Source organism: Phyllopteryx taeniolatus, chromosome 16, assembly GCF_024500385.1.
Source record: "Phyllopteryx taeniolatus isolate TA_2022b chromosome 16, UOR_Ptae_1.2, whole genome shotgun sequence".
Classification (NCBI taxonomy): Eukaryota; Metazoa; Chordata; class Actinopteri; order Syngnathiformes; family Syngnathidae; genus Phyllopteryx; species Phyllopteryx taeniolatus.
Window position 1 is genome coordinate 4,825,688 of NC_084517.1, and position 13,913 is coordinate 4,839,600.

A 13,913-nucleotide genomic window follows, 5' to 3' on the forward strand; every position below is an offset into this window, starting at 1 on the left:
TTTCCACAATAAAGGCATATTTTTTGAGGAAATGTACATTTTTTTAAGGCAAAAAAACCCAAAAACCCAAGTGTTTGCGTGCGTAGGATCATATAAAAGACGAACGTTTTTTTTTCCCCCCCGAACATACGTGCGTACGTGTAGACGTGGCCTTGGACTACGCGAGGACGCCGCCAGTCGAGATGTCCTCCAGGAAGTCCCGGCGTACGCCGCCAAGCGCCCGCCGACGGTGACGGATGCCGACAGATTTTCCAGTCCTCGGCCGTGGAACATCCGCCGAGGGGGCGCTGTAAACCAGCGGGGAGGGCGTGGGGGCTGCTGCCAGCAGGAAGTGACATCACGACAGCGTCCACGGGGAGGAAGGAAGTAAAGTAGGAGGAAGACGAGGAGGAGGCCGAGGAGGCGCAGGTTAGCCCTCCTCCGCCTGTTCTGAACTCCCCGGAAAACATAAAAAGACATATTTGTACATATATATATTTATACGCCTTTATACACACGTGACAAAAGTATAAAAAAATAAAATGTTTTATAATAACGGGACGCCGCTCATCCTTTTGTTTTTCTTTCTGTCTTTTCTCCTCGCCGCCCCAAAGAAGACGATCGGTCGGTCCCCGGTGGGGGATGCGGCTGTGGATGCCGCCCGCCATTTTGTACACCTCCCTCCCATCTTGTGGCACTTCTTGTTGTTTGCTAAAGTTGCTCCGCCTCTTCTCGTCTGTCCAACCGTGCCGAACGCTACTTCCTCTTCCCGACGTTTCGTATTTACTGCAAACAACACACACGTCAGGACATGAAGAAGGTGAAGGTCTCGTCACAGATGGGAAAGAAAACATGTCAAATATGGACAATATTTCTTTTAGGATTCCGTATGTTGACTTGCAGTTACGCTCCAAACGCAGTGGAATCATTGGGCAGCCACCTCAGGCGCTCTCTCTCATTTTTCAGAATTGAAAAATATAATTTAGAGAAAAATTGTGGATTTTTTTATTTTTTTTAAAGAAAACTGTGTTTTTAAATTTTATATATTTTTTTATGTATTAACAGCAATTTAAAAACATTTAATTTACAAGAGAAGCATAGTTTTGTTGAAAATTAATGTATATTACATTAGTATTATTTTATTATATGTCTCTCTCACGCTCTCTCTTGATATATATATGTATATATATATATATATATATATATACACATATATATTTTAAATAAAAAAATACCTTTGAGGAAAATGTTTAGTATTTTGAGCATTTCAGAGATTTTTTTTTTTTTATTTTACATAGAGAAACGTTTCTGAGGAATATTTTACATATTTTTGAGATTTGAAATTATTTTGATAAAATAGTTTTCCTCTGAGTAATTGAATATTTCTGACAATTTTTATTTTTTTTTAGAAATATCTTTAAATATTTCTTAGATTTACAAACAATATAAAAACATTTGTGAGATTTATTCTTAAAATTTCAAAAAGTAAAGATTTCTAACAAATATTTACATTTTATTGAGAAAAAAGTAGTTTTATTAAAGGATTACTAAAAATATTTTGAGAATTTTTTTTGATCAACCATTGCAGGCTATTTTGTGAAAAAAAAAGAAAGAAAAACGTAGGATATTTTTGAGAAAAAAAGTCACAATTTTCAAAGAACAATTGTATTCTTCGTCACGTCATGAAGTGATGTAGCGTGTCAAAAATGTTTGTCGTCACGCTGACCCACTTTGCAAGTTTTTGTATGCGCAAAGTGAAAAGCCTGGCACGCGGCGTCCCGGGACCGTCGTCACCGCGGACGGCTGCTAAGTGGCGGCGGGTGGTCCACCAGCCCCACCGAAGCGCCCCAAAATCGGCCGCCAGGAGGAGGATGCAGGGATGTATGAAAAATATTTTTGGAGCAAAAAAAAATATATATTTTTTCCCAGAATAAATTGTCATATTTATAGGATTCGTGGGATTTAACACCCAACTCAAATGAAGTCACATTACCCCCAGATTGACTCCGGACCTCGGCATTATGCGCTATGCTATCTGGCAAAACTACAAATAAAGCAACAAGTGGCGATTAATTACGACTGACATTTGGTCACCGTTCAGCATAATTATTATTTATTTTTTCTTAATATAAATAAACAACATAAAAACGCAACAGAACGGTATTTTAACATGAGTGAGCATGGTTAGCCAAGGTTAGCGAGTTAGCCGAGAGTGCTAATAGATAGTTGTTTTCCAATTAAGCTCATTTGGAAACTAATAACGTCCAGTGAATTTTGCAGATACAATGAGTGGAAAAAATATACAATAAAAATATAATAACATTGAAGCTAATCCTGCCGATTAGCAGCATGTTTTTGAAAAATAACAAAATATTTTTTTTTTACAAAAACATGTTGAAACACCTCCCAAAATTGTTGTTATAACTGCTTTATTCTAACACACTTTAAATTACTTTGTCATATATTGACAACAAAATATGAATAACATAACACAAAATACTTTTTTTTTTTTAAACTTTAAAATAAAACACTGTGACAGTATCTTCTCCTTGATGTACACACATACTGTAAGCACACTTCATATAGGAATACATATAGAAAAACGTGTGTATGTGTGTGTGCTGTTTATATACAATTGTAGCTACTTTGCAGTACATTGTAGCTTTTTTTTTTTGCAAGTTACATATTTTTTTTTAATAAATACGAATCTCTAAGGTGGATTCATCGAATCTTTAAGGTGGATTCATAAATGTTATCAGCTTATCAGGGCTGTGGAACACTGATCAGAAATCAACGTGTATATATGTAAGCCACTGGGAACTAGAGTTGTTGTTATTTCATGCGAATACCTAAATTCAATTCAATTAAGGTTTGGCATTTGGGGGGAGCGCTTCAGTTTTACTGAAGCATCAGTGCAACACTGGACCACGCCCCTGAAACAAAAGCATCTGAGAAAAGGTTGGTTTTTTTGGGTCTGTAAAAAAGCATCCAGAAGAGGTAATCATTGCCATAGCAGCCACCAAACTCGAAATCGCGCTTCTGCAAAATGACAAAAAATTCAGTTAGTCCACTCTAGTTCTCAGTGGCACATATTTGCATATTAATTTACAAAAACGCAAAGAAAGACAAAAAAAAAAAGCACAATTTTTAAGCACAATAAAAATGTCTAGCATTTATATTCAAGCTATGTAGCTAACACTAGAATTTAAGCATTGAAAACAAAAACAACAACAACAAAAAACAACCCCAAAAAAAAAAAAAAAGCAGTGACAATAACTAATTCAGACAAGAGTGTTAAAAAGAAGGCGGTGGTAGAAAAGCCAGCTGGAGGAGGAGCTGCTCGTTTACGTTTGTCTCCTCACTGGGGGACTTCTTGATTTTTTTTAAACATTTTTTTTTTTTTAAAGAGTTCTTTCTTTCTTTTGTGTGTGTTTGCGTGTTCTTTGGTTGTTTTAGTAGGGCGTGAAGCGACTGTAGCCTCCTCTGTAAAGGCTAGCCTGCAACATCAAAGATGAAAAAGGACCAATCAGTATTCACGTCAGCACTTACTGTTAATATTTGAATGATTTTGAATGATTTTGACATTCTTTGTCCTCAAATTTCCTTCCAGGGATCGCACTTGACCGAGATGGCGGCACGAGGCGGAATTTGCTGGAAACGACGGACGGGAAAAAAACATTCAGATTGGCCTCTGAAGTCACGCGAGATTTAAGTAAATCTGGCGTGAATTCGCCTCGGTGGCTTGGAAAATTGGCGGGGGGGAAAATATATATATATATTTTTTTTTAGTTCAAATTTCCACTTTAATCTTGCAATATTGTATGATTTATTTATTTATTTTTTTTTTTTATTGAAACTTTTTTGGGGGCAATTTGATGAATTTTATTTTGGGGACAAATATGACTTTATTCCAGGAAGATTCTGATATTTTTCTTGGGGGGTTCTTTTTCTCCTTTGTCTTTCTTTTTGTTTCTATCTTCCCCTTTCTCGCACTTTCTTTTTTCTTGTTTTCTTTCATGGTTTCTGGACTTCCCTCTATCATTTTTCCTTTTTCTTTTTTGCTTGATCACTTTTCCTTTTTCTCTCTCTTTTTTCACTTTTCTCTCTGTGTGTTTCTACATTTGTCTCTTTTTTGCTTGCCACTTTCTTTTTCTCTACTGTTTCTTTCTCCGCCTCTTATTTTCTGTCTGCCTTTCTTTTTTTCTTTGTTTTTCTTCCCCTTGGTCTTTCTTTTCCTATTTCTCCCAATGTTCCTTCTTTCTTTCTGTCATTCTTTGTACCTCTTTAGTTCTTTCTGTCTCTTTCTGTCGTTCTTTCTTTCAGGGCAGGAAGAAGCGAGACGTCGGTGGAGTTTTAACCACGGATGCCTTTCATGTGGGAAAAAAGCGGCGGAATCTTCCAGGAGCGCCGCGGGACCTCAGCCCCGAGTCGGGCTCACATTATCTAGGACACACACTCATACACACGCTTACACCGAAGCGCGCGCACACACACACACACACACACACGCGCACGCAGAGTAGTCCTGCCACAATTAGGGATCCAAAGCCAATATCTTCAAAGGCTCCTTTCGCCGTGTGAAACTATCACGCCAAGTATTTTTCCAACCTCAGACGAACTCATTATTATTAAAATTATCATTATTATTATTATTGCCGAAGCTTTTAGATATAAAACAACAGTTGCCATTCATCACGTGTGATTAAAAAAACGAAGCTCCTTTATCGTGAGCGCACACACGCACGTATGGACGGACGCACGCACGCACACACGCACACACACACACACACACACACACTGGGGTGGATATTTTTAGTTGGAATTAAAGTGTCATGGAAGGAAATTTGGAGGGAAAAGGACAAAAAAAAAAATCATATAAGCAGCACATTTCTAATTAAATCAATGAAGAGAAAAAAAATGTAATTAATGAAAGCTTTTAGCTAGCAGCTGCACCGGGGGAACCCTACGCTTTTACTTGTCGGGAGTAATGCATGCATGCCGTATGCCGCCGACCCCAACCCCCCCCCCCCCAAAAAGCCCCCGCCAAAAACCCATTTTTCCCCCCCGTCCCTGGGCACACTCGGTTTGATGAGCGCACAACTAAAAAAGGGAAAGTCTCCACTTTTTCAAATGAAAGGAATATTTCGCTTTCAGTTTGTGTGTGTGTGTGTGTGTGTGTAACTTTTCATCTTTGATGTTTCAGGATAGCTGCAAACGCTAGCTAAAAACAGACATTAACGCTCCAGGTTTGGTCGACACGCCTTCAAAGGGCCGCCACAGTTTAGTACCGCTCGCACCAATAAACACCACGCGGGTCTTTATTAGTGTGTTTGTGTGTGTGCTTTTATGTGTGTGTATAAATGTATGTTAGTATATGTGTGAGTGTGTTTGTGCACGTGTACTCGAATGTGTGCGTGTGTTTGTGTGTGTGAATGTGTGTCTCATCCCGCTGTGAATCAGCAAGTGTGTGCATATCCTCTATATGTGTGTACGTGTTTGTGTCTGGAAAAAACAACAACAACAACATTGGCATCCATGTTTGTTCACAAACATAATTTGTGTGTGTGAGTGAGTGAGTGAGTGTGTGAGAGAAAGAGAGAGAGCAAAAACTAACAAAGTGTATAAAAGAAGTGGACTTCAAGTTCAGAAGGGAACATTTTCTCCCGCATTGTTGTCATTTGCAAGTAGTCCTTACCAAGTAAATGTAACCAGGAAAAGGAATTGCTTGTAATATGAGGAATTATCCCCCACCCCCCCCCCCCCCCCCGCCCCCACTAAGTTAGTAAACCACAATTTTACGTCCACTTCTTTAACAACGTGCGCGTGTGTAATGCAGAGACACACAAAGGCGGTGAGTGGGGGGGGGGGTACGGAGGGAGGGACTCACCATGGTCCCCACGGTGTACGCGGCGGCAGGGCCGATCGTGTGGTGGTAGGGGTCGGCCGTTGCATAGACTCTGCCGTAGCTGAAAGGGGAAAAGGGGAAGATGTTTGGTCAAGCAGCCAAAGTGTGACCAGATAATGTTGCGGTGAAGCAGCATGTGGCCAACTATTGTATGTTTGTCTTCACCTGGTGGAAAAAACAGACAGAACGGGCTTCTACATGTGATATCTTGGTGAAGCAGCATGTGGCTCCAGATTATTTCACACAGTAAGGTAACTAATTAGTTTAAGCGTGGCAGCAGCTTCTGTAATTGATGTCCTGGTGACGCAGCATGTGGCTCCGTGTTTGAGTGTCACAGCAACTGTCAACAATTTGCACATTTGTGACAACGAGCCGGCTGCCGTGTGCTGTCGCGGAACGGCAGCTGCCGTGCTCGACGCGTGCACCCCCCCCCCCCCCCCCCCCAACTCGTTGCAATACACAACAGAGAAGACCGCTCGCTTCCATTGATCTTCCTATCACGTTTGCGTTCTTGTTTAACTCTTGACGTGCGGAAGACATGCCGCAGTTGTACTCGTGACGGGAGACAAAAGACGAGAGCGAGAGAACACAGTCACACCCGGAGGGGCACGTCGGACGTACGTCTCCCTCCCTCCCCTCGGCTTTTCATCATCGCCGGTTTGGAACTAATCCTTACGATTTCCCCGGCAGGCGGGACAGGATGCGTGTTTATTTATTTACTTCACGTGTTTTCTCCTCCCGGTCTGCGGCGAGAAGATAAGACGGCTGAGGAGCGAGGGCAGCAAATCAAGCAAAACAAAACGACTTCAAGGAGGAGCGTCGGTGAGGCAGGGTGGACCACGAGATCCTCCTGCTCCTGCTCTGTTCCTCTTATCTCCAGATACAAGCCAAGACCCTCAGGCCCTCTCACACCAAAATGTTTCTCGCACGAGTGTGAGTGACACCCAGCACTGGTCCCCGACAGTGTCAGCGGACCCCCGCAAGGAGAGGAAGTCCTCAATACGTCCTCGCTGTTAACAGTTGATGGATTGTGTTTCGCAATCTTGGTGATTGTATCACCTCACGCTTCCAATCGCAGAACGTCCTCTGCGCCAGTTCTTGTGATTATTGCAGACGAAGAAGTCGAAGGAAAATGAGAATAACAACTCGGGAATGCACGTTCGGTAGCGAATACTGAAACGATGTGGAATGAATTCGTTTGTTCAAATGCGGAATAAGACTTGGGGGGGGGGGGGTGACTCGGTCGTGAAATGTGGAAGGAGGAGGAGGTCAATGTCTTCAATTTGGGAATTTCCTGGTGAAAATTTGGGAATGTGATAAATAGTTCCCAAGAATGAGCCTGAGTATTTTAAAGGTCGGAAGGGGGGAGGTCAACAAGTAAAATAGATTTTCTTTTGGGGGATTTCACTGTGAACATTTGGGAAATGCAATAAATGGAATGTGCTGGATGAGCGGCCATTTTGAAGTGAGAATCGGTTGAAATGTGCACGGTGGAGATAAGTGTATACGATGCAAAATGTGTAAAATGATGTTGCGAATGAGCTGAACATTTTGAAGTTGGAAATGTGGAAAGCGGATGAAAATGTGAAAAATATAATTTTTTTTGGGGGGGTGAAAATTGTTGAAATATTGTTGGACTATCTTGAGGCTGGAATGATTTCAATGCATGGAGAAATTTGGAAGGAGGGCATAAATACATAAGATACCTCTGAATTTGGTAATTATGAAAGTTTGGGAATTTTGAAATTATGAGCAATAGTAACATAATATTTTTACGTTCACAAAAAGACATTGCTCAGGGGGAGAAGAAGGAAAAAGGGGGCAACTCCCTCAGAAAAGGAAAATTAAAAGAGGGATTAGTGAGTAGTAGGAGGAGAAAATGAAAGAAGCGAATTCCTCAGAAAATAAGGTCGATGGGCAAGAAGAAGCCACTCCCTGAGAAATAAAGGGAGGAGGAAAAAAAGTGTCAACGAGACCCGGCCGACCCTTACGTGCTACCTACGGCAAGAAAGCAAAGCGTCGCCGAAATGCACGGACGCACTCCGTGAATGGACAGCCTCTCAAAACAGCCGCACTCTCTCTTTCACGATTACAATGGCGCCGTGTTTTTGTGGTGCAATCAAACTAATACAGCACAGCAAACTGGATGCGGACGCTCAAAAACCCGATCAAGAGCAAGTGGTGCAAAAAAAAGAAGAGTACGGCGAGAAGTCGATCCGAGTTCCACAGAGAAGAACTGTTACGTTGTTCCGTCATCTCGTTTTCCTCAACAACAAAACTCGGTAGACAGATTATTACTACAAAGCGGACTGGCACTGAGGTCGGATACTTTGCGGTCGTTGGAATTTCGAGCTGTTTTCCTATCCGGTGCAAATCAAACAAACTAATCCAAACAAGCAAAGTTCTCTGTCACAATTACACAAAATCTGCGGGAAAAGTCTGAAGAAAATTGAATGAAGGGGGAAAAAAAAGCAGCAGTCGCACTCTTGTCCAATTTGTGGTTTCTGCTTCCCCGTCTGATAAATGTTGACATTGCGGATATGATCTTCATCCTCTCAGGTGCAAACACGCGCGCACGCGCACACGCTTTATCGGCAAACAGGCTCACTCGCTCGTTCGCCCGAGTGCATTCCTAACTTCCCATCGGCAAGGTTACGCTTTGGCCCCTTTTTCAACTCCAATGTCAGAAAAGTTCAGAGAGCAAGTTGACGTCGATGGCATTCACCCGCTGCAATCTTCTCCGGCCTGCCACGCGGGAAAAATGCCCTCGCGCACATCCACAATTTTGCCCAGCATGAAGTGAATCGTCTCTTGTGGGCAACGTGACGATGACGCCAAAGGAAAAGCAAACCTTCGAAACTCAATCTGCTTTTCCTTTCAGCCATTTTTTTTTTTTTTTTTGCACTCGACACTTTCACCGTGTGCTTGGAGCACGAGGAGATTTTATGGGTTGAAAAGTACATTATATTCAATAAAATGCATTATTATTATTATTGCTTCCAACTTGCAGTGACTCCAAAGTTGGACAGTTTGCCCGACAGTTTAAACCAGTTTTGAAGTTCCTTGAGACTTTGGAAGTGTAACCAACTAAGCTTGGAAGTTAGGGTTTCAAGCCAGGGTTAGGGTCTCAAAATAAGATTTCAAGCAGATTTTAAGGTTTGAAATGAAGGGTTAGGGTTTCAAGGAAGGTTAGTGTCTCAAAATAGGGTTTCGAGCAGGGTGAAGGTTTCAAGCAATAGTTAAGGTCTCAAGTTTGGTTTTCAAGCAGGGTTAGGGTTTCAAATGAGCATTTAAAGGCAGGGGTACGGTTTCAAATTAGGGTTTAAAGCAGGGTGTAGGTTTCAAAACAGGATCGGGGTTTCAAATTTGAGTTTAAAGCAGGGGTTAGTGTTTCAAATTAACATTTAAACCCAGAGGTAAGGTTTCAAATTAGGGGAAGGGTTAAAGCAATGGTTTACGGTTTCAAATTAGGTTTCCAAATTTCATTTTCAAATGTGGATTTCAAGCAAAGGTTAAGGTTTCAAGTAAGGTTTTGAAGTCAGGGTTAGGGTTACAACTCACAATACTGCTTCAAGGTTTCAAACCAGGTTTTGTGTTTCAAATTAGGGTTTCAAGCCCATCATGTGCCTTCAAGTTATGGTGTCCAATTAAGGTGTCAAGCCTGGTTTACAGCTTCAGACAAGGGTTAATGTTTCAAAATGTCAGTTGAAAGTGGTTATCGAAGCATCTTTTTTAATAAGTACGTTCGACTCGGCTCGGGAGCCTGTAGTGCTACGTTAGCTCGGCTAGCCGCCGTACCCTCGTCGACCGGGAAGAAGATGGCGGCGCTCACCTGTCGCTGTAGGCGGCCGTGGTGGCCGGCTGGGCGAATCTGTATGCTGCATATCCGCCCTGGAAAAAACAAACAAACAAACACAACAAAGACGTGAACATTTTCAACACCAGAGGGTGCGCGTCAACTTTTGGGGTGGTCCAGACACAACAAATCAACAAATGTCAGGATGGCGGTGATGGTGATGGTCGAGTTATTAAGTGTGAAATGATGCCAAACTCTGGATGGTCTCTGTCTTTAACGCACTCTTTCCCGCAATTTAGCGAAACATCTGCGATGCTGTGAGACCGGGAAAAGTGTGTGTGTGTGTGTGCGTGTGTGTGGGGGGGGGGGGTCTTCATCCGTGAGCAGAGGAGGGTCGAGAATCACTTTAACATGTGACTGAGCTTCAACTTCACAGCATTTTGAGAGAGAAACGGCGCCCGCTGCATTATTAAACATCCTTTTTCTTTCCTCGACACGCCGCCGGCTGGCCAATCAAGTACGACGGCAGACAGCGGCGGCGGCGGCGGCAGGGGCGTGGTGGCGGCGGGCGAGTGTTCATTTGCCAGAGTGCGGAAGGAATTAAGGAGCTCATTGTTGGGGCGCCGTGCTAACTCTGTGAAAAATGGAGTGGGCCAACTGCTTTTTCTATTAGCCATCTGGGTCCCGCACGCCGCTCAGGTGCCGTTTAATAATGCAGCGACTGTTCATTTTCAAACTGGCAGGGCGGTGGCATACGAATTCAGGTCAGAGGTTCACGACGACTCAAAACCGCCCCGCCCCGCCCCGCCCTTCCCTGCTTTCCCTTCAGGTTGGTTCGTTTTTCCCCACAGGGGACAGGAAGTGGCGGGCGGATGACTTCCTGCGGGACGGCCACGCCTCGGGGCCTGTTTACGACTGCGGCCGCCGCAAACGCGGGGGCCATAAATCACCGCCGCCCGCGTTGTCAAATCCTGCACACGACAGCGCAGCACATTTGTTATTGTGTCGTGGCAGCCACGCACGTGGCTCGCACGTGAACACGTATTAGCATAAGTGACACGTGTGTGATATATTTGCGCTAATTTGCTCGCAGGTCTGTAAAGGGAGACGCTTGCAAGGGTAGCGGGTGGGGATGATGTGACGGCGGGTTGCGATGGTGGGGATGAACGGTGGGGTTGGTGTTAATGCGACGGAAGGTGCTGATGATGGCTGGCGGGAAGGATTATGTTAACTCCTTCACTGCTGTGGACGTTTCCATACATCACGTAGAATCCACTGCCACCGACATACAGTATATATTCTTCCATTACATTTTTCAACAAGTTGGTGTGGAAGCGGGTCTCACCCAGTTTGTCTGTGAATATCAAGTTTGTACTCCACCGTAATGACAAACAGATCCCTGCAGATGGCGGCGTTGCATCGCTTAGGACAGAGGTGTCAAACTTTTTTTTTTTTTTTTTTTTTGCTTCTGGCCGCATTGTAGTCATGAGTTCCCTCAGACGGGCCGTTAGAAAAGTCAAACCATCTGCAACCCCAATTCCAATGAAGTTGGGACGTTGTGTTCAACATAAATAAAAACAGAATGCAATGATTTGCAAATCATGCTGCACCTATATTTCATTGAATGCACTCGATGAAGTGAGGGCTTCGCTTTCAGTATCTGAGCAAGCTGGACGAACAAAATCCGTCATTCGCGGTGGGTGTCTCGGCAATAAACATTAGCGACATCTCAGCCCCATCATGGGGGGAAGGTGGGGGTGGGGGTCATAAATCTCTGTGGGGGAGGTGGCGTCATATATTTCTGGCTCTTCTCTATCAGACGCTTCCAGCATGAAAGTGAGAGCCGACTGTGTCATCTCGCTATCTTAACGATGGCGCTTGGGCATGCACCTCCCCCCCCCCTCCCTGAAGTGGGGCATGGCGCTAATTTGGGTATTATTCCCCCCTACCCCCGTCAACGGTGGTGTTCACCCTTGAAGCTACCCGCGCCTGCACAGACATCTCTAAGGGGACGGCTAATCCCCTTATCTGCCGCCGCCCCGCTTATCTCCGGCACACCCGTGTCAGCCAGGCTCCACTTGGGTCTGCGCGAAGCCCCCCTGCCCTCGGGACCGGACTTGGATACCCCATCCGGGCCCTCGGAAGTGCACATGGATGCACAAAACAAGTGAATGAAGGACAGGAAGTCTAGGCGGCTGGAGCTGAGGGGGTCTTAAGTGTTCTTGTCAGGTTTCTTGGCAGAGGCAACGCGGGCCTAATCGACGCCGCCTTGGCAAGGAGAGCAGGATGCCGCCCAACGCTGTGGGGGGGCGGCGGCGGCGTAATCACATTGTTCCCTGAGGGACCCCCCCCCCCCCCTGAGTGTACTCACATAGATCTCAGCACCATAGAAGCCATCTTGGTACACCACCCTGTGATGGACAAAACAGGAAAGCATTAGAAAAACTTTTGGAATTCAACTTTAATTCATTAAACACGCTAAAATCGATCTATCAAGCAACTATATATTCTTTTCATATATAGTACAGTGATTCTGAAAAATTGCTAGAACACAGCTTTCTGCTAAAGGTGCTAAGGCAGTAGTGCTCATTCACGTACCACTAGAGGGACATATGCGGGCGCTCTAGTGGTGCACTGAATTAAATGTTCAACCTACATAATGTTAAAATAACAAACTTTTATTTATTGATTAAAACCAGTACAGTTCAGTTGTATATAACTTTGAAGAGCAATACATTTGAATGTAATCCTTTAGAGCTATCGGTTCTCAAACACTTACTGTATTTTGAGACAATTTCTATTTAACTTATGTGGAATACATTTTCATTCAAGATTTTTTTTAAGTACAGTTTTTGATTTTCCTACATTTAAGGGCACATGTTCACTTTTGACAGACAAGTGGCCGCCCTCAATAGGGGGGCGGGGGGCGGGGGGCTACGTGGGACCTGTCCCTAGGCCACAAGCGATAAGAGGCCAGAGTGAGTGCAGGCGAGGCCGCACAAAGCTAAGAGATCAGCTATGTGGTCGGCGCTAATGCTAACGCTATCTCGGCTCCCCGAGGCTTTGTTAGTTCATGCACGCGCACGCACTTGCACATGCGCGCGCATACACACACACACACACACACACACACACGTACTTATGATAGCGGCAAGGACGCAGCAAACACTCAAGGACCCCTCAGCACTCACCCAACACACAACATTGAATGCGTTTTTATACACTGCAGGCAAACAAAGCCTATATAAACTAAATCATTATAACATTTGTCATTTTGAATTTTTATAGATTATATATAATCGTGCGTGTACAGTAGGAATCCTAAAATGAATTATAATAATAAAATTGAAGAAAAAAAATTAATGCACTAAGAAGTATAAAATGGATGAAATCTTACATTTTGAAATAAATCGAATACATATTGCACTGGACTAAAAACAAAACTTAAAAAATAGATAAAATTACAAGTTTAAAGAATAGTTTGGCATACTATAACTATGAAATAAATTAGTTTCCATTAATTAAAGGAATACTGCACTCTATGAAAAAAAAAATAAAGATACAATTAAAAAAAATAAATCGCAACATTGATGCTAGTTTCATTAGCCCATCTATGGCGTTTTGCGATGTGCGTTAGCATCAAGGTTGCAAAATTTTGTTTGGCAAAGTTATGTTGTTGGGATAAATATGTAACATGTAAATCTCTCTGTTTTCCAGTAGGCTTCAACTGGGAGTGACAAACTTGAAACAAGCGCACTTGGTGTCGTTTTGAAAGATTTGTTTGCTATCTGCCAACGTGGTACTTGCTGTTGAGTTAGCAGTCAAAAACCTTTTAAGACGCAGTACCGCTGCACTTTACTAGTTTTAGGGTTAGCTATGTCATCGCCAAGTCATTCAAAACAACTTAGCAAACGCAATTGAGATACTCACGCTCCGTAAGCTGGGATGGGCGGCGGCGGTGGGGCCGTGCGGAACGTGTTGTAAACCGCCCGCCCCCGACCTCGCAAGTGGGCGCCCCTGTAGGCAACGGCGGCGCCCGTGGCGGGGTAAGGGAAGCCTGTTACTACGGAAACACACAAAAAGAAAAAGGAGGTGAGGGAGAGAGCGACTTTACTTACCCACTGACAGAATACATTGGAGGCGATCAGGGACACGAAACGGGGGATTTCATCTTTTTCCCCAGGTGTGCCTCATTGAGCACACGTCTCGCCGCTTTGTCAGCAAGCGTCCACA

The 13,913-nt window shown here is 43.7% G+C and overlaps 1 protein-coding gene across 29 annotated transcripts in view; it reads right to left on the minus strand.

Moving 5' to 3' along the window:
- Nucleotides 1-13,913, minus strand: part of LOC133465957 (RNA binding protein fox-1 homolog 3-like) — a 350,051-nt gene that overhangs the window by 10,259 nt on the left and 325,879 nt on the right. For 16 of the 29 annotated variants that reach the window (XM_061749164.1, XM_061749169.1, XM_061749163.1 and 13 more), the window contains 5 exons: nucleotides 13,611-13,743; nucleotides 12,052-12,091; nucleotides 9,717-9,775; nucleotides 5,867-5,945; nucleotides 2,373-3,018 (listed from right to left, as the gene is read on the minus strand). In XM_061749164.1, coding sequence (XP_061605148.1) covers nucleotides 2,878-3,018; nucleotides 5,867-5,945; nucleotides 9,717-9,775; nucleotides 12,052-12,091; nucleotides 13,611-13,743 — 452 coding nt within the window. In that variant the 3' untranslated portion in view covers nucleotides 2,373-2,877. The other 13 variants (XM_061749179.1, XM_061749176.1, XM_061749175.1 and 10 more) reach the window with 8 other exon arrangements.